Source organism: Aquarana catesbeiana, linkage group LG03 (assembly GCF_042186555.1).
Source record: "Aquarana catesbeiana isolate 2022-GZ linkage group LG03, ASM4218655v1, whole genome shotgun sequence".
Classification (NCBI taxonomy): Eukaryota; Metazoa; Chordata; class Amphibia; order Anura; family Ranidae; genus Aquarana; species Aquarana catesbeiana.
In genome coordinates, this window is record NC_133326.1 from 601,562,831 (window position 1) to 601,583,437 (window position 20,607).

Genomic DNA, 20,607 nt, shown 5'->3' on the forward strand with positions numbered 1-20,607 from the left:
CAGCCTGTCAGCAAGGAAAATCAGCGGTGTTATGCTATCCTGAGGACTTGGACGTTTTCTGTGACACCATGGAGATCCCTGTCCCCGCCTCCAAGAATGGGACTTAGTGGCCACACCACCGCCCCCCCCCCCCTTCAGTCTGGCAGAAGGTCCCCCTGATCAAAGGCCCCGGGGCCAACACTCTCCCCACGGACCTGCTAAATCCAAACATGGCTGAAGGTCGCTGGCTCCATTTTCCTTGACAACAATGGCTATGGCGTATACACTTATTTACTTGACCGACCCATCAACCTTATTTGCACCCCCCCCAGGCCTCCTGCCCGTTATCTGTTTTGTTTATTGAGCACTTCCTACCGGAGACTACAGAGTGGTAACCCTTCCAATCACTAGTCCCCCTATAGGTTTACCATACTAAAGTTCCTTTAATATCCTACTGTGGAATCTGTTTATCGTTCACTCCGGTTCTCTATGTCCCCCCGGCCTGGGTCCCCATTTTGGGCCCTAGACAGGAGGACTTATTGGAACGTATCGGTACACTGTTTATTTTTTACTACTATGTATCTAATGCATATGCTTTTCTCTTCTCTCCCTGCTTCTGTTTCCCTCCCCTCTCCTCCTACTTCCCTGGCTCACCACATGCTCCTGGCGGACATTCGGACCTACCCTGAGAACGGGCATCTTCCTCTCCTGGGCACCTGGGCATTCTCGCGGCTGGATCAGATAAGTATTTCCAAGATTGCACATACCCACGACCATGGCTAAGATTATGTCACTTAATGTCCATGGCCTAAACTCACATAGAAAAAGACATCTTGCGTTGAGGGAACTCAGGCATTCTGGGGCGGACATTGTCCTGCTTCAGGAAACTCACTTTAACAAAGGAGACTCCTTCGCTTTTGCTTCCAGACTATATCCTCAAGTTTACCAGGCATTTACCCCCTCAAGCGGGTAGGAGTGGCCATTCTTTTTAAGCGTAGTTCCCCCTTTACGTGCTCTGAGTCATTTGTGGATCCACAGGGACACTACATTATCTTGCGAAGTCAATGGCAAATGCAGGCTGTCACTTTATGTACACTATATGCCCCTAACGCCCACCAAATTGCACGACTGTTCTGGCCCCTAATGAATACCTGATAGTTGGCAGGGATTTTAACTTGTCCCACTTGGTGGTGCTGGATCGCCATGTACTGCACCCTACGGACCCACAAGCCCGAGCCGCTAGGGACTCCAAACTATTTCACCATATCACTAGACGCTATGCCCTATTTGACACATGGCGGGTCCTGCACCCCGGGGATAGACACTACAGCACTATTTCCTTGAAAATTATATTCCCGATATCTCCCCCTCCACTCTCTGGGAGGCCCACAAAGCGGTTCTCAGAGGGCGCTGTATGGCGATTTCCTCGGCCATGAAAAAAGATGCGAAAGCCTCTAAACTGCAAGCTAAAAGACCTCAGGGCCCTGGAGCTTCAACTACAATCCTCACCGTCCCTACCCCTCCTAAAAAAAATTGTCTGTTTGCGAACAACACTCCAAGACCTTGCAATGGGTCAAGTGGAGAAAGCACTCCTAAAACAAACCTACAATGACAAGGGAAATAAACGCTCCCACACCACTACTCCTCACCAAATAAAAGAAAAGGACAGGCAACCTTCTTTCTCATCCTCAAGACATAGCTCATGCCTTTGAGGAATTCTACACGGCCCTATACAGCGACCTTGAGATTCCGCACAACCCCCTCAGGCGTCAGACCTTCTTTCCCTCAATGCATCTATCACAGTAGAGGAATTGACAGCTACCATTAACACCCTGCCCGCATATAAATCCCCCGGCCCAGACGGCCTCCCTTATGAATATTACAAATCATTCCTCCCCATTCTCTTACCACATATGTGTAAACTGTTCAATGCTTTTCTTCAGCTAACCCCTATTCCCTCAGACATGCAAAGGTCATTTCTCACGTTGATACCCAAACCCGACAAAGATCCTTCTTTGTGCGCTAGCTACAGGCCAATTGCACTCTTAAATTCTGACTTAAACAGGGATGGCCTAGAAACTCTAGCTCTTGGGCTGAACACAGAACAGGCCTTCGACCACCTTGGCTGGCCTTTCCTGTTCGCCACATTGAAACACATGGGGTTTCGGGGTCCCTTGCTACGGGCCATTCAACACCTATACACCAATCCAACATCCCAAGTTTAGACCCCTTTTGCCCTGTCCTATGCCCTCCCGATAGTGAATGGGACCCGTCAGGGGTGCCCACTCTCACCACTATTGTTTGCGCTGTGTGTGGAGCCCCTGGCGGCATCCATTTGTAGAAACCCAGACATCCGTGCGGGGAAGGGAGTTCAAATGAGCACTTTTCGCAGAGGTACAACACCTACAGCAATGCTTCCCCTATCACTGGAAGACGACAGCTCTGAAATACCTGGGGGCCCAGATCACCCCGTCTTACGCTATCGTATACCGAGCCAATTTTCCTCCCCTGTATCGGTCCATAAGGGACCTATTACAGAAATGGAAGGTTCACCATATATCCCTCCTGGGGAGGGTGGCCTCTGTCAAGATGACCATCCTCCCCAAACTCCTTTATCTCTTCCAAACACTGCCTATCCCAATTCCATATGCAGACTTGAGAAAACTTCAGGTAGACTTGGTGCGCTTTATCTGGAACTATAGAAGACATAGAATACCTCACTCAGTCCTGATGGCGTCCCGCTCCGATGGCGGGCTGGCATTTCCTGACTTAATTAAATACTACCAAGCTGCCCAATTGCGTACCTTGACCTCCTGGTTTCCCCAACGATCCTACAACAAGTGGACAGAAATCGAAAAGATATGGCTTGCACCCACGCACCCAAACAGCCTGCTCTGGTATGCAAACGTGGAGGTGGACTCGGCACGGCTTTTGGGACCCATGCTTCATCTTAGGTCACTTTGGCCTAGACTATTTCGAGCACATAATTTGTGCTCTGAAAGGTCTCCTTTAACCTCCTTCCTTTATAATCCCAGGATGCCTGCGGGTCTTACACACCGGATGTCTTCGACCTGGGCGACACAAAATTTACTTTGGCCACTTAGTGCACCCCTGCACGCGCAGGATGCGCTCATTCACTAAACTCCCCAAAAAATTTGATTTACCCCGCCAGGTGTTTTATGGGTACTTGCAAATAAGACATTATGCCCAATCTTTCGCCCCGAATCTCAAATTTTCAGCGCCAACGCCCTTTGAAAGCCTAGTGTTGGAGGGATCTGCACGCCGAGGTTTAATTTCTGATATGTATTGGCTGTTGAACTCTTACTCCATTCCTACCCGGGGTAAACACGCATATATGCTTCGCTGGGAAAAGGCGCTAAGAGAGGAAATCCCAGAAGCGACATGGCAGACGATCTGGTCCCAGGCAGCAAAAAGCTATTTTTGCACACTCTATAATGAGAACGCCTTAAAATCCTCTATTCTTTCTATCTGTCCCTCCAGCTCCGATAGGGGTTGGCGCTGTCAGGGAGCCAAGGGGACCCTATATCACATCTACTGGACTTGCCCCAAGATAGTGCCTTTCTGGTCAGAAACGCAGCTTTTATTATGCTGCCTTATGGGAGTACAGGTTCCCAGGATCCCGAAATTATTCCTCCTAGGAGTTTTACCCCTACAGATTCACAAACATTCCAAAAAACTGCTTAGACATGTCCTGACGGCTGCGAGATGCCTGGTTGCCCTGCATTGGAAACGACTTACCCCATCCTCCCAGGCAGATTTGTACACTAGAATAAAAGATATAGAGCTAATGGAAAAAATGACAGCCAGATTATAGGGTAGACTGGAAACACATGACAAAATCTGGGAGGAATGGCACAGACGGGAGGATCCGCCCTGAGCTGATGGTTGAGCCTTCCTATTCCCCCCACTTTATCTCACTCTTCTCTGCTGTCTCCTTTCTTTTTTCTTTTCTTCGGATTTTGCTGTGGTTTATAGCAGACCCTATTTGATAACTGGCAACTCTTATATGGAGCCAACCACAACTTCCTATTGTTTGTTTTATTGTTTACTGTTACTCAATATACACTGGCCCTATTGCTGTTATGCTGAAGTTTGTGTATTACAGTGTCAATTTTTGTCTATTTACCTGCTTCTATGATCAATAAAAATTGTTATTTGTAAAAAAAAAAAAAAAAAAAGAAATAATGGCATCGCAAACGTGTCCCACTTTTTGCCACGATTCTGGAATCGCGGGCAGAATCGCCTGATCCTGCCTGCGATTCCAGAATGCCCAGGTGTGAATGGAGCTTAAGAGTCTGTAGGCATGAGGCCTGCAGGAAAGAAAATCGCTCAATACCTCCACTGACACTGACAGTGTTGATGGGGAAATCCCTCCCACAGAGCTATTGTGCTCTCCTGGCAGACGGGCCGGGGGAGCCGCCCTGGCTGGGAGAACACAGTGAATATACCTGCTGACAACAATTGCATGAAAAATACGAAAGGCTGGTTGTACCCAAGTAAGGATGAGCTCCGGCGTGTTCGCAACCTGCAAATGCCGAGCCCAACAGGAAGTCGGCACTGCACAGCGCTAATCACAAGCAGTGAGACATTTCCCGATGTGCGGCTGCAGATATCAGGAAATGTCTCACTGCCTGTGATTAGCGCAGCGCATTGCCGACTTCCTGACGGGCTCAGCACGTGCAACTTGCGAACACGCCGGAGCTCATCCTTATACCCAAGTTGATTGATCGATCCACTTGGATACAATCAGCCTGCCCATATATGGTTTGAATCTTGGCCGGTCCCCGCTGAAACGGTCGAGATTCGAACTGTCTATGTCTGGCTTTAGGGTGTTTTTACTCTAGATGGGAGAACAAAAGAGACACATGAGAACAGCATCTTTGTGAATCTGTGGAGCCGGTAGGGTTAGACTGGCAATTTTAGAGGAACTTGACTAACAAGTTAAAGCTGAACTCCAGCTAACACTTTATAAGCAGCTACAGCCACAGTTTTTACATAAATAAAAGCTAACCATTGCACCCCGTCACAAAACACTGCTAAAACTCCACTTTAAGCACTCACCATGCTGCAACTGCAGCATTCCACACCTTGCTCTGATTTCCAATTAAAACCTCATGCACACATTTGTGTTTGCTCAGCTCCCCTGAACGCCTTTTCTCCTGGCACGAGAAAAGCTGCTTAAAAACCGCACCTAAAACCACATGTTGCACACGCATTTAAGCACAACAAGCATTTGAGCGTTTATGGATTCCATTGGCCAAAATTATATGGTATTTAATTACAGTTTATATTTCAACTGTGTGTGTACCTGCTTGCCAGAAATTTAGCTTTTCGAAATTCTTTTTTTCCCCACAGGACGTGAAGAGAAAACTAAGCAGCGATCAGATGTAAGAAAAAATACCAGGAAAATTTTTGTCAATACCGGGGGGTCAGTCTACACAGGGTAAAGTCAGCTGTACCCACTGAAGAGACTGGGGGGGGGGTTGATTTAGGCTCTATTCACACTAATGTGTTTTTTGATGCATTTTGCATTTTGCAGAAATGCATGGGAATTTTTTAACATGGGTTCCTATGGAACGTGTTCACATCAATGCATTTTTGTGCCTCTGCGTTTTTTGGAAAGGGTCGGGGACTTTTTTTCATGCAAAATGCAGCGTTTTGCAAGTAATAGAATTCAATGGACCCGCATCCAAAAACGCAGTTTTTGGAGTACCGCGTTTTTAAAGTTTTTAAAGTACCGCGTTTTTACCACGTTTTTGCCACGTTTTGCGGGGTTTTTTTCTTTTTTTTCTTTACACTGTATACAGTATAAAAAAAAACTGTAAAAAAAAAAAAAAAAAAAAAAAGCCAAACGTGGCAAAAACGCATGTTCAAAAACGTGGCAAGCACCGCAAAAAGCACTGCGGAAACGCTCAAAAGCAACATGCATAGATGTGAATCGAGCCTTACTGAAGGCAAATAGACTGTGCACTTTGCATGTGCAGTTGCACTCATATTTCCCAAAGCTTAGTGAATGTGGTAAAGCTCTGCTTATTTCCATCATCCTTATCCTTGCATCTGATTGGGTAATCTTTACAAATTGAAGCTTCACCACATTACATTTACTAAGAAAAATGAGTGCAACTGCACTTGCAAAGTGCACAGTCTATTTTCCTTTAGTAAATTCACCCCTGTATGTGAAGGAAGGACTCCTATATCAATGTGGAACTGGAAAACCATGGTGTATTTTGTGGCTTTTTGTAGGTGTTGCCAGTTTCTCTCTGGATTTTCATGGGCCCATGGCAAAGGGCATCTATAGAAAGAGTGCAGGCTGTGAACTGGGTCCTTTCAACACTTGTAAAAATACAGCTTACTTCACAAAATAGTGCAACGTGCGTGTGCAATCTAAATTACTAGAGTATTTTTTTCTAACAAAATAGTTTGTGTCTGGCCCACTATGGGAGGGATTTACTCAAACTGGTGCACACAGAATCTGGTGCAGCTGTGCATATTAACCAATCACCTTCTGAGCCCATTCACACAGGGGCAACTTTGGATCCGACTTCAAGTCGCCCCAAGTCGCCCCTAGTCGCCTCAAGTCGCACTACACGAAAAAATCAATGTAAGTGAATAGATCTGTCTTAATGCACACTACTGCAGTCGCTCCGACTTCAGAAAAGGTTCCTGTACTACTTCAATCCGACTTGAAGGCAACTTGTACCCATTGATTTCAATGGAAGTTGCCTCCAAGTCTGATCACTGTTCATACTGAGGCAACTTTACAGGAAGCAGAAAAGAAACAGAAAGTAATTTCCCCCACTAAACAGCCAGCCCCCTCCTTCTCACACACAGCTGATAAGCTCTGATTGGCCACTTGTAAAGTTCCCTGTCCTGGAGGCGACTTCAAGTTGTGTTGTAAGTTGCCCCAAGTCGTGCTGTGATTCATACTCAAGTCGTGTCCAAGTTGCCTCCCAAAGTCGTGCTGGAAGTCGTGTTGCCCCTGTGTGAATGGGCTCTCTGACTTCAGCTTGTTCAATTAGGCTTTGACAACAAGGCTCCATTAACACTAGTGCGATTTGTCATGCAACTTTGGACACATAGACGTATGACAAGTTGTGGCCCATTGATTTCAATAGCACCTGTTCCAATCTATGTGACTTAAAGTCACAGTGACTTTGAAGAGGTTCCTGCCCTACTTTGATTCAACTTTCTTGCAGCTTGAGTGGCAGGGAGTGTAAAGTCACATGAAAGTCGCACTCAAAATCACGTGACTTTGAAGTCACACTGGTGTGAATAGAGCCTAAAAGCTGATTGGTTACTATGCACGGCTGCACTAGTTTCTGTGTGAACCAGTTTTAGTAAATCTCCCCCTGTGTGTCACATTAAGCACCCTTTCACACCGGCAATTTGCATTCCAATCAGCAGGGGATCTGCTTGCAGATCTTCTGCTATCTTCTGCTGATTGGAGAAAAGCAGGACGATGACAGGGTCGTGTCTGCTCAGTTTATGCAGAGCGGACATGGACACAGTAGCCTATCCAGGGTATGGCACATATGGCAAGTGCCATGGGCGCCATATGAAGGGGGCACTCCAGAGGGGGCCATGGCCCCCCAACATTATCCTGTGCACCCCCAAATTAAATGAAACTGACACTGGGAGCATTAGCGTCTGCAACTCAGGGCCGATAATGGGCAGAAATAGGGATTATTTCACCACTTTCGGATGCAGGTAGGGCTGGGGAAAAAAATCGATTGAAATCTTGAATCGAGTTGAGAGGTCAAATCGATTAAAAATTTCAGCAAATTGATTTTTTTAGATTTTTTTTTTTCACCAGCACCGTTGCTGACACCGTGCCGGTCCTGAGGAGCTGCGGGCAGGAGTTTTTAGGCGAGGCCGCGGCTTAGGCCTAGTCCACGAGGCTGGACGCGGGCTCAGTGCAGATCATCAATGCTGCTTATCAGTGCTCATTAGTGCAGCTCAACAGTGCCAACCCATAATTTGTTAATTAAAGATTAAAGAGCTTGACTTGTAGTTTTGTTAGCTGTTATTTTGTTAAGGTTATCTGAAAGATGGGTTTCAAATGTTTTGACAGGGGAACAGTTTCAGTGCTTGCCATAGGCGCCATTTTCACTAGATACACCCCTGCATGGACAGACCCCACTCTGCTGTATGGGCAGCCGGGAGTATACGGAATCCGCTGACTGTTTACACCTGACTACCTCCAACCTGGTCCACCCAAACTGAAGAGGATGCAGTCCTCCATTTTTTTCTGTGCCTGATCAAATACAGAGGTAGGCGGGTGTAAATGTACACAAGTCTGTTTACACCTGCTGGGCTATAGGAATGCATTGACCATCTCATCAGGTCCACCTGAAAAACTGACAAATGGACCTGATTGGATCGCCCCTGTGGAAGGACCCTTATAGGTACTAAAATACTTTTTATGAGAGCAGGATTTGTTTTCCAACCACTGCATCCCAACACCGTTGTGTAAATAGAACTTAATGAAATGTCACTTGTAAAGTACACAGTTCTAACAAAGATGGAAAACAGGGTAATGCGATAAGTTCAGCACTGTATCCTCCCAGCGCACAACTGCAACTGTGCGTTCAGTGCAGCCAGGGGGGTAGATTCAGCACAGTACCATTCTGTGTGTTGGCCACAAGCCCAGAACTAGACTTTAAGGGCTCATGCACACTGCAGTTAAAAAAAACCCTGCTTTTACAGGCATAGAAAGGGAGGACCCCCACTATGCCTACATCCAATATATAGAAGGAGGATTGAATGAGTTAAAACTCTATCAAAAAACAAGTGGATTTTGTGGGCACAACAAGAGATGGTGTATATCTAAAAATATATAAATCTTTATTACAAAATATACTAATTAAAAGGACATTTAACACACAAAGCACCCTTCTAACTGACAGGATCAACAAATACCCAATACAATAGGCATGGAGATATGGATATAGATAAAGTCCATATGGACACATATACTTTACAAAGTGTATGAATAAATGAGGTCCATAAGCTTCTCCGTGCACTCTTGTCTGTCAACGCGTTTCACAAATTGCTTCCTTAGGACATTACTGGGTAAGTGCTGGTGATCCTCAGGAATGATCAGATATCGGGGACACCCTATTCAATAATTACTAAACCAAAGTATTTCTATCCACCAATGTGGGTTCACAACTGGTAAAATAATGAATCAGAAATCCTGATACTTGGATTCGAGAGACGAAGTTTCTACCTCTGATCTAGCCAAGATCATTGGTAATTCTTAGATCAAAAAATCAAGTGGATTTAACCGAGATTATATGAGTGGAGAGACAAAACCATATATCGCACATATCCAATCACTGTTGGTGAAGATTAACGAGCTTGCTCCCAATCAATGATAAAGAGCCCAAAGAGATGACTGAATGTATCCACTCAGAAATATTTCCAGTCCTCAGCTTGGTATGCTGACCGGAACCTGCTAGCCCCAAAAGAATATAACCTTGGGTGTCCCCGCTGGTTCAGCCTGTATAAACAAAATAAAAAGCTGGAACAAACATTTTCATGTGTTCTTTTTTGAGGCACTTGCTCCTCTCAAAAACGCAAGTTTGATGGAGTTTTTTTTCTGAATGTAGGAGCATATGCCTGAAAACACCTGAAAAAGCCAAAGTTTGCATGGACACATTGGCTAACATGGAAAGCTCAAAAATCTGTAGGAGCCTCTTCTTTGAGCTCCGTTGAGCTGCAGTGTGCATGAGCCTTTAGAGATAAGAGTAGTAGCAATGTGAGGAAGTGACGATCACACTACCAGACCCTCACAACATCCACCAAATAAATGCTGCTCTCGTGGCAGCTGCCCCCCATACCCCCCAGTAATGACCATCTCTACATGCTCACACACTCATGCATTACCACAGTGGTGTAGTGGATAGCACTTTCGCCTAGTAGGAAGAAGGGTCGCTGGTTCAAATCCCAACCATGACACTACCTGCCTGGAGTTTGCATGTTCTCCCTGTGCCTGTGTGGGTTTCCTCCCTCACTCCAAAGACATGCTGGTAGGCTAATTGGATTCTGTCTAAATTGTCCCTAGTATGTATGAATGTGAGTTAGGGACCTTAGATTGTAAGCTCCTTGAGGGTAGGGACTGATGTGAATGTACAATGTATATGTAAAACACTGCATAAATTGACGGTGCTATATAAGTACCATAAATAAATAAATTACCAGAATCTTATAAAGCAGCTCATGCATGTTAATGAAATGCTATTGGCAACAGCTAGGCAAGGGAAAGGCAATGTTATTTCACAGGCACAGATGGGACTGGTATTTTATGTATGGGTAACTAACTGCGGGACTGGCATGTAGATACCGCATGAAGCCTTCTGGTTTTACTACCATTGATCTGTTTTCTATTACAGAATATGGGACTGGAGAGTAAACCTTGGTATGGAGGAGAGATGGAGCGCAGAGAGGCAGAGTGGGCGCTCCGTAGAATTAATAAGGTGCAAATACATCTAGTACAAATTTAAATGCAGCTTGTAGGTTCTCCTACATAAAACTTCAATTTATATAAACTATACTTTAGTGTACTTAAAAAGCTGAAAATAAAAATTTCAACTATTATAACTGTTTTATTACATGTGTAGGACGGATGTTTTCTGGTGCGTCACAGCTCAGCACAAAATCAGTCGCACTCATATACCCTGGCAGTGCTTTACCATGACCACATTTACAATATCCCTATTAGAACAGCAGGAACTCTTGGGTTCTCTTTGGGAAAAGAGGGCAAAAGGCATGAAGAGGTGAGTGATTACAATTTTATTTACCATTGTCACATGTTAATTGTAGGTACATCCCTGCCATGCTGGGTAGTGAACTGTGATATGATGTGAAAACACTGGATTGGGTAGTGCAGATTGACAGCTGTCATTGTAGCTCCAAACTTCACAAAGGGTTGGTATAGAATTGAAGCATTGTGTTTTGTAAATTGAGCTCTAATTTATGTTGTACAGCTCATTTGCAGAAGATTGATAATGTTTTTGAGAAGCAATAAAATGAAATGTTATGAAAATTGGGGCAAGTCCCTTGTGCTAATGCTTTTAATGGATGTGTTGGAAATGTACCCTGTGGTAGCCTAAGGGGCTGGACTGTTAAACAGAGCATTGCAGTCATTCCTCTGTCTTTAAAGTGTATGTTAACCCTAAGGCCCCTTTCACACGGGACGGATCCGTGTTGATCCGCCCCGTGTTTATCCGCTGCTCAGCGGGGATCGCTCCGCTTTCCCCAGCTGAGCAGGCAGATGACAGGGCGGGACCCGCACACTGTGCAGGGACCACCCTGTCAGATCTCCGCTCTCCCCTATGGGGGATCGGAGGAACACGGACCGTCTGTCCGTGTTCCTCCGATCCACTCTGCAGACGGATAGAAAAATAGGATTTTCTTCCGTCCGCAGGATCGGACGAGAGCGGAGGCGGACGACATCGGGTGTTAGCGGATGTACATCCGCTGACACCCGCTATCCCATAGGGATGCATGTATGTCCGTATTTCATCCGAAAACGGATGGATGAAATACGGACATACTGTCCGCATGTGTGAAAGGGGCCTAACAATTACATAGTTGCCAACATTGCAAAAAAAATATGTGGGACACTTTTTTGGCTGTAGGCGGAGCCGTATAATAATTAGGGGGCGGGGAATGTGTTTGTAGGTGTGACATGGCAATAAAAAACAAAACTGCGGCGCGCAACGCGCGCTGTGTCAAAAATGGGCGCGGTCTACGTGAAATAGTGGGCGTGGCTTAAATGGGCGTGGCTCAAAGCGGGTGTGGTTAGAGTCTGAGATGAACGAGGGATGGAGAGGGAAAGGGGGAGAGGGGAATGAAGGGACAGCAGCCCCAGATCCTACACAACAATTGAAATATGTGTATAAATAGACAGAGTCTGTCCTTATATCAGGTGCCCCCGGCAGAGTCCCTCCTTGCATCAGGTGCCCCCAGCAGAGTCCGTCCTTGCATCAGGTGCCCCCAGCAGAGTCAGTATAGACCCCCTCAGTGCAGACCCCCTCAGTGCAGACCTCCCTCCATCAGTGCAGACCCCCTCCATCAGTGCAGACCCCCCTTCATCAGTTCAGACCCCCCTTCATCAGTGCAGACCCCCCTCCATCAGTGCAGACCCCCTCAGTGCAGACCCCCCTCCATTAGTGCAGACCCCCTCAGTGCAGACCCCCTCAGTGCAGTCCCCCTCAATCAATGCAGACCCCCTCAGTGCAGACGCCCTCAGTGCAGACCCCCCTCCATCAATGCAGACCCCCCTCCATCAATGCAGACCCCCTCAGTGCAGACCCCCCTCCATCAGTGCAGACCCCCTCAGTGCAGACCCCCCTCCATCAATGCAGACCCCCTCAATGCAGACGCCCTCAGTGCAGACCCCCCTCCATCAATGCAGACGCCCTGTGCAGACCCCCCTCCATCAATGCAGACCCTCTCAGTGCAGACACCCTGTGCAGACCCCCCTCCATCAATGCAGACCCCCTCAGTGCAGACGCCCTGCGCAGACCCCCCTCAGTGCAGACCCTCCCATAACGCCCCCCAGGCCCCGGCAGCACATATTCATTACAGCATGAGCGGCCGCCGGCGCGGTGTGTTCAGTGGAGAGGCCGATCCGTGCGAGAGGAGAAGCCGATTCATTGGCTGCACGGATCGAGCCCCCTTTTTCTCTCCACTGAACACAAGGGGGAGCAATCTAGCGGCGGCGGCTCCAGCGGACATTTTGCTGAAGCCAGCTGTAAAAAAAAAGGTAAAATGCAAACATTCCCGATTTTTCCTGGGCAAATCCCGATTCAGGACAGCCTCCGGTCGGGACAAGGGTCCCAAAATCGGGATTGTCCCGGGAAAATCAGGACTGTTTGCAACTATGCAATTAAAGTGGAACCAAACTGCATCTGAGCACCAAAAATACTAATGAATTCGAAGCAAACTCACCCACCCATGAATGTCTCCATGATCTATTTTGTTGAGAAATCACTTTGATAAACACTCCCCTAGCATTTCTAGCCATGGTCATCTTGAGTAAGGGAAGATGATTCATGTAGCATTTACTTCCTGGAATTCATCTGCCCTTAGCTCAGGCATTTAGGCAGGAGGGTGTGCTTAGGTTAGAAAGCTCCCCCCCCCCCCCCCCCCCCCCCCCCGAAGAAAGAAAAAATGCCCATAAAAACTCCTGGGATGCATAACAAAATGTAATAATTTTGGCCTAGACCAGAAACCAGGAAGCAACTGAAATGTAAAAAAAACTAAATGTAAAAATTAAAACAAGTAAATTTAGTATACCTTCTAACTATTTACAAATGCTAGCCACATAAAGATTGAAAAACGTTAAAGTGATACTAAAGTCTACTTTTTTTTAAGTTAAAAATAACAAACATGTTTTACATACCTGCTCTGTGCAGAGGTTTTGCACAGAGCAGCCCAGATCCTCCTCTTCTCAGGTCCCCCTTCAGTGCTTCTTGCCCCCCTCCTGTTGAGTGCCCCCACAGCAAGCAGCTCACTATGAGGGCACCCAAGCTGAGCCACAGCTTCCTGTGTCCATTCAGACATAGGCCCGTCCCCTTTCTCTCCTCATTGGCTGACTGACTTTGATTGACAGCAGCAGGAGCCGATGGAGAGAGAGTTTAGTTCCCCTTTAAGTACCCTTATTTGTTCCCTTTTGAAATGTTAAATATACAAGCATTGAAATCATTTAGTTATATGTATCTGTTCAATAGGTACAAGAAAAATCATGTTGTTGATCATCAGCACATCCTGTGATTTCCAGTGTTAGGAATCTTCAGATTCCTGCTCTTAGAATGATGTGTGTGAATAGCTGTGGCTGCTCAGCCCATACAGTAACAGGCCAACAGCAGCTATAGCTATTCATGACTGTTTGCCCAGCCATGGAACACCTACTGTGATCGAGGCTGGACGCACACAAAATTATGTTATAGATGTGCAATGGAACCTTATGACAGTTATGTGCCAGATCCCCACCGTATGGCCCTTTTCACACCTGAAAGTGAACCGCCCCTACAGATTCACCCTCTTAAAGTGATCCTTGCTAACAACCTAATCTCTTAACATGAACTGTGTCAACAACCTCATCACTTAAAGTGAACTTACCAACAACTTTGCCTCTTAAAGGGAACTATCCTGTTCATTCCACATCTTAATAGGGACAGCATCTTACATTGCACGCCAACGTAAGGGCCTCAACTGAGCCAGCAGAAGAACCAATTTTCAGACTACTTCATAATCAAGGTTTATCCAGCAAGCCCTACTGATTTGCAGGCGGTCTTACCAACTTATCCGGCTTAAACCTAGACTCTCCTAAGAGCCTGCAAGTGAGTCAGCCAGTTTGTGTCCTTGTTCATACAAACACGTCTCACTTGGGGAGTGATCTCCCAGTCGGAGGGCTATTGCTTAGTCCTGTAGGACATTGGTGGCGATGTTTGAAAGGGTGTTTGACTGTACTGTATTGTTACTGTTGCATTGTTTAACTTTTTTATTGCTACCAATACAACCTGGTCATTTTTTTTTATCACAGCTGGTGTGTATCTTTCTTGTTTGATTCCCCACCCCCACCCCCTCCCGGCCAAGGTATTTTTGTATTTTGTATTTTTGTGGTGTCAGCAGGAGTGGGGCTCCCATTAGAGCCAAGGAAAGAGCAGAGAACCCAAATCTATCAGTCGCTCCTTGGGGATATCGCTAAGAGGGTATCACTTTAACATCAAAACTTTCTGCATTCATTGTTGGCTAACACAGTACAAGACTCTGCTAAATACATTCATCTGTAATCCCCTTCCCTTCTTGCTTGATGTTAGTGCATCTTTTTTTTATTTTCATGTTCTATTAGGTAGAAGTGTGTCTATCTGTAGACGTGTAAGAAGACAGCAGCCACATAGGATATTTCATAGGGTGCCAAGTAACCTAACAGTACAAACTGTTAGGTGCCATGTAACCTAAGGTTGTTTGTGCACCATGTCATAAGCAGGTCACCTCTTTAGTGTTTGTTTTGCCTGTGAGTAGGTACATGATGTTCCAGCCAGGAAATATAGAAACATTGCAAGATTTTACCTGTGTTTTTACCGTGAATGACTGCTCCACCAATCCACAGTTGAGCAATAATGATTTACATAAAAGGTGAAACAAATGTAATGCTTTTGGAAATAACGTTGCAGCAACGTATTTCTTTGGCTCCACCCAATAAATGTAAGGTTTCCGAGAATGCTGACCTAGGGGCTTTTCACCTAGCTGCACAGATAACCTACATTACGAGGACAAATAGAATAGTATCAGCACGTTTAGGAACCTGACTACATAACATGTCTGATATCACATGTTTGGATTATTTTACACTACACAACAGTTACCTAACTCCACTACATGAGTCTACCTGGAGCAGAGGGTTCCCAGTCAATTACAGCATTGGATATACTCATTTATTTATGTAGGTGTGAGAAGTAAAGAGGAGCCACTGGACTTTTGTACATGGCCATCAAAAACATTGATGGCCATGTATGGTCTTTATGAATAGGAAGTTAAAAAGCACTTCAACAAATGCTGCTTCCATCCTTTGGGACTCAATGTGCTGTACATGTTACAGATTTATATCTTTAGTATGATGGAGGTATGACAATACCCGGGGTTATAAAATAGGTTGAACGGTAAAGGTGTTTTGGGGCAGAACTTTCAGAAATTAGCTTTCTTGAAGAGGAAAACAATTTCATAATGTTGTATTTCCAGAAAAGAAAGAAAACAGAATTCAAAAGTTTTTGTTTTATTCTTGGCATTTTCTGTTTTCCTGTGCCTCAAGATTGAGGATTATGTGGGGTAATGATGTGTACTTATAATGTAGAGTTCCTTCTAGCCATGCAAATAGGGTCATCCAATTCACTGACTCTCTATGTGTCAACAATCATTAAAGCAAACCAGAAACATCACAAACCTACCTAACCCAGCTTCATCAGCACATACTGTACAAGGACTTTCCTCAGCGTAAGCACACCCTATGCTCAGAAAAACAAAATGCTCTGAAATACATTTATTTTTTGGGTAGAGGAGTTGTAAGTCTGGCCACGATCTTTCTATCTTTAAAGCTGGCCATACTCTGATAGAAATTTGTCTGGTTCAGCAGGGACTGGCAGGATTTTGATCACTGTGTGGCCATACCCACTCATCATTTGATCGACTTTTGTTGAAGAGATATGTTTGGAAAAATTTTTCCTGATCAGCCATTTGATCAATTCTTTGTGACAATGCCAGTGCCGATGGGAATTCTTCAATCCACCTTGTTTGTGTGGAAGTAGGAATCTGTTCATTTTTTATTACATTCAGGCAACTGGCTAAATGAAAATAAACTGTATGGCTAGCCTAAAGCCCCGTACACACAAGATGAATGCTGGGCGACGTCGGCTGGTTCAATAAAAAACGGCTAACATTCGGCCCGTGTGTATGGCAGCCAGTCCGACAGTAGCTGCCAGTTTGGCTGGATTCTGTCGGACGAGCATGCTGGAAAACCAGCAGCCGACCAACTCCCAAGCAGCGCTCTTAGCCAATGGCTAAGACTGCTGTTTAGAGCGTTCTCGGAAGGGGGGCCGTGACACTCTCAAAACACAACAGCTCAGCCAGGGAAATTGCTGTACTAACCTCAGGTCGTTAGTGCAACGGCTCCAACTGGAGCTGACAGTTTTTTTTTTGTTCAACCCACTGGGTTGAGCGGAAAAAAACATGGTGTGTACCAGGCTTAATCCTTACTATTGGTCGAAGATCCCACATTTGAAAGGCAGCCAGTATTGTAAGCAATGTGATAAGGTAGCAGTGTAATAGGTCAGATAGTAGTCTGTTGGCTGCATTCTGTGCAAATCATTGTAACCTTCTGGAAAACAATGGTGCTGGGTCTGTGATGGCTATGTTGCTTGGATACAAGATAAAGAAATGACTTTGGCAAACCTCAAAGGGACTAGGTTCCTTATATTTCAGTCCTCTTGAATTGCAAGAAAGATTGTTCTGGTGTTTAAAACACAAATTGCTATGTAATGTAACAATTAGCTATGCACATGGTCAGAAGCGTGTCAATTTTTCTGTTGGCTGTTCCCTCTTGCTGCCATGTTCTTATCAGCGTTCATCCTCCTAACACAAATATTTCAGTAGTTTATTGTAGCCAATTGAAGCACATCTATTCTTGCAGCTAGTACAGGCGGTCCCCGGGTTAAACAAGATCGGGTCTGTAGGATTGTTCTTAAATCAGAGTTCCACCCAAAAGTGGAACTTCGGCTCATCTGATCCCCCCCCCCCCTCCAGTGCCACAACTGGCACCTTTCAGGGGGGAGGGGGTGCAGATACCTGTATTAGACAGGTATCTGCACCCACTTTCGGGAATAGACTCCCACGGTAGTCACACCCCCTCCCACACCCCCCGCTGTCTCCTGGGAAACACACAGGTACCAGGAGATAGCGGGGACCACTTAGGACGCGCAGCGCAAATTGCGCATGCGCAGTAGGGAACCGGGAAGTGAAGCCGCAACGCTTCACTTTCTTATTCCCTCACCGAGAATGGCGGTGGCAGCAGCCAAGAGCCAAGCTATTACTCGGCTTCGGCTGCCGACATCGCTGGACTCCTGGACAGGTAAGTGTCTGTTTATTAAAAGTCAGCAGCTGCAGTATTTGTAGCTGCTGGCTTTTAATAATCTTTTTCCAGGTGGACTCCCTCTTTAAGTTGAATCTGTTTGTCAGAACAGGAACATTTTTTAAGTGTAGCTCTAGATTTTTAAGCTTTTTGGATAGCATGGGAAGGGTTAACACTCCTGTAACATTTGTTTTGCTGTCTGTGCCCCTGTTCAGAAGATTTCACCTCACTTTCTGTCCCAATGACAATTGCATTTTGAAAATTTGGGGTTGTTGTGGAAACAAGCCTTGGTGATAAAGCATCAGTGGAGGTACCTTTTTTCCCATAATAACTCTTATGCCCTGTACACACGGTCGGACATTGATCGGACATTCCGACAACAAAATTCATGGATTTTTTCCGACGGATGTTGGCTCAAACTTGCATACACACGGTCAGACAAAGTTGTCGGAAAATCCGATCATTCTGAACGTGGTGACGTAAAACACGTACGTCGGGACTAATAAACGGGTCAGTAGCCAATAGCTTTCGTCTCTTAATTTATTCTGAGCATGCGTGGCACTTTGTGCGTCAGATTTGTGTACACACGATCGGAATTTCCAACAACGGATTTTGTTGTCGAAAAATTTTATAGCCTGCTCTCAAACTTTGTGTGTCGGAAATACCTATGGAAAATGTGTGATGGAGTCTACACACGGTCGGAATTTCCGACAACAAGGTCCTATCACACATTTTCTGTCGTAAAATCCTATCGTATGTACAGGGCATTACAGAAGGGAATTTCCCTTCCTAGGGGTAGATTTCCTCTCACTTCCTGTTGTCTCCCTCCGTTTTTAAGTAGGAGTCATTTGTAAGTCGGATGTTTTTAACTAGGGGACCGCCTGTACATGGAATTAAACACTGATATTTTGTTTTTAACATATGGCTCAAAGGGCAAGAAAGCTGGTTGTGGTTTCCAAAGCAGTCGTTTTACAGATTAAAGAACAAATAATTAAAATTTCTTGCCTCTCAAGTTATACTCTGATCTACAATGTCTCCCATGACAAAGGAGTTAGGGTATATAATACACCCTCAGATGCCCCCTTTATGTTCTAGTGTGTTGATGTGTTTTTTCCTCAACTAACACTCATGTCTTTGTGTTTTCCTCAGGTGTTTCCAAGTATTGTGCACCTGATTGAGCATTATCAGATTGAACAACTCTACTTGGTGAACCGTCAGACTTCAGAAAGAGAGTCCACTGCCTTGCTGTACCCTGCTCTCCTATGAGACATCTTTGCACCTGTGTCTGTTCTGGTTTTACAGCTGGATTTCTCCATAAATTACTTGTAGATCACTATCACCACAGCAGTTAGTGTTCACTATTCTACAGCTAGTGTATAACCCCCACCAATGATATTAATGTTTCTATAGCCAGCAAATCTAACCCTCCTACTTATTTTCTGCCATGGCCTAGGATTAGGCCATGGCAGAAAATAAGTAGGAGGTTTAGACTTTTTCTATTTCTGATTGTCCTACTTACTTTCATTTTTCAGTATCAGTGTAAAAATTCTTTGTTCTTTCCCGAGAGATGAAACATATTGATTGACTTCTCACTCTATAAATGCTAGTTTGCCCGGCTGTCATGCCAATCACTCCGATGTATGCAGATATGGACCTTTGACTTTCCTGATATGCATACTTTCTCCTGGTCAGTGATTTACAAGAGTCAGTGGGTTGCTATAACAGCAAGGCAATTAGCATTTTCAGGAATAGGTCAGCAATGGCACCTTCCATATTTTTAGCAAAGGTTTATTTTTAAGCTAAACTCTATCTAGACAGATATAAAAGACACAAATGAATGCAAGACTGTATTAATTAATAGATCATTAAAGAAAATCTATGGCCACAGCATACTTTTTCATTATACAACATCAGCATTGTAATAATACAAACAAAAGTTATTTTTTTACAATTCAACATAAACTTACTTGAAAAATGTCCTTCATGTTGTGAGTTCTGCCTGTCTTCTGACCATCTCTTTTCACAACTTCATGGGTTCCCTGCATGCTTTACAGCTGCTCCTCTGTTGTTGACTTTCAATCTCTAAGGACTACATATTTCATGGTTCCTTGCTACCGACAAGCAGTGATTCCTGCACAGGCTCTGCCTCCTGGAACTCCTCCTCTCAGCACCTCTGAAGTTCTGAAGGCAGGCTCTGTGAATTAAAGGAAGTAAATGTGTGGTTTCATAAACTAAGTTTGCAAACTTAAAGATCATTCAGATTAATAGGAGCAGATTAGAAATAATTGAAATACAGTGAAGAAATTACTATATCATGTTACATTTTGACCATAGATAACGCTTTAAACACAAGCAGTTCCAGTTCTGAATTTGACCTGGTATCAGCCTCCTGCAGTACAGCAGGTCTGGAGTGTGAGACAAAGCTGCAGCTCAAGAGAAAGTAGAGTAATAAATAGATTAGCTCATCACTGCACTGCTTCTCCTTTCACTGTCCCATCACAGGCTGGGGCTGGTCCAGGATGACCAGGGCTGAGAGTAGGTGGGCTGAAAAAGCAGAAATATTAACTGAGAGAGAAATCTCTGGATTGAAGATGAATATTGGAACAAAAGCTGGTTGTGTTATTGTATCTTTTAAATGTGCTATGCATTCTATCTAGCTATTTTTGGCTATAGTTCTGCTTTTATTATAAGGGCAAATAGAGTTTGTTTTATTATTTACAACCTCCAGTAGGCCAAAATGTCTGGTTCTTAAATAGGTAGGGTTTATCCAACATAAGTGTGAACTGGTGGAATATTATCAAGTAAGGTGTGAAGTATAAGGCCCCATGCACACAGGACATTTTTTTTTCCTCCTCTGGATGTGTTTTGCAAAAGCTTGGATGTTCATTCATTCTGTTGGCCACAATATTAATTTATTCTATCTATTGGAATGAATGAATCCCCCAGCCCGTGATGCCCCAAGTGCTAGAGCA

General features: G+C 44.8%; 1 protein-coding gene across 2 annotated transcripts in view; it reads left to right on the forward strand.

Annotated features, from left to right (window-relative positions):
* Nucleotides 1–19,568, forward strand: part of SH2D6 (SH2 domain containing 6) — a 73,747-nt gene extending 54,179 nt beyond the window's left edge. Inside the window, exons 9-12 of one of the 2 annotated variants that reach the window (XM_073622086.1) lie at nucleotides 5,356–5,387; nucleotides 10,395–10,478; nucleotides 10,623–10,778; nucleotides 18,785–19,568. In XM_073622086.1, coding sequence (XP_073478187.1) covers nucleotides 5,356–5,387; nucleotides 10,395–10,478; nucleotides 10,623–10,778; nucleotides 18,785–18,901 — 389 coding nt within the window. In that variant the 3' untranslated portion in view covers nucleotides 18,902–19,568. The remainder of the gene's footprint in view (nucleotides 1–5,355; nucleotides 5,388–10,394; nucleotides 10,479–10,622; nucleotides 10,779–18,784) is intronic. The other variant, XM_073622085.1, reaches the window with a different exon arrangement.
* Nucleotides 19,569–20,607: the final 1,039 nt, after the last annotated feature.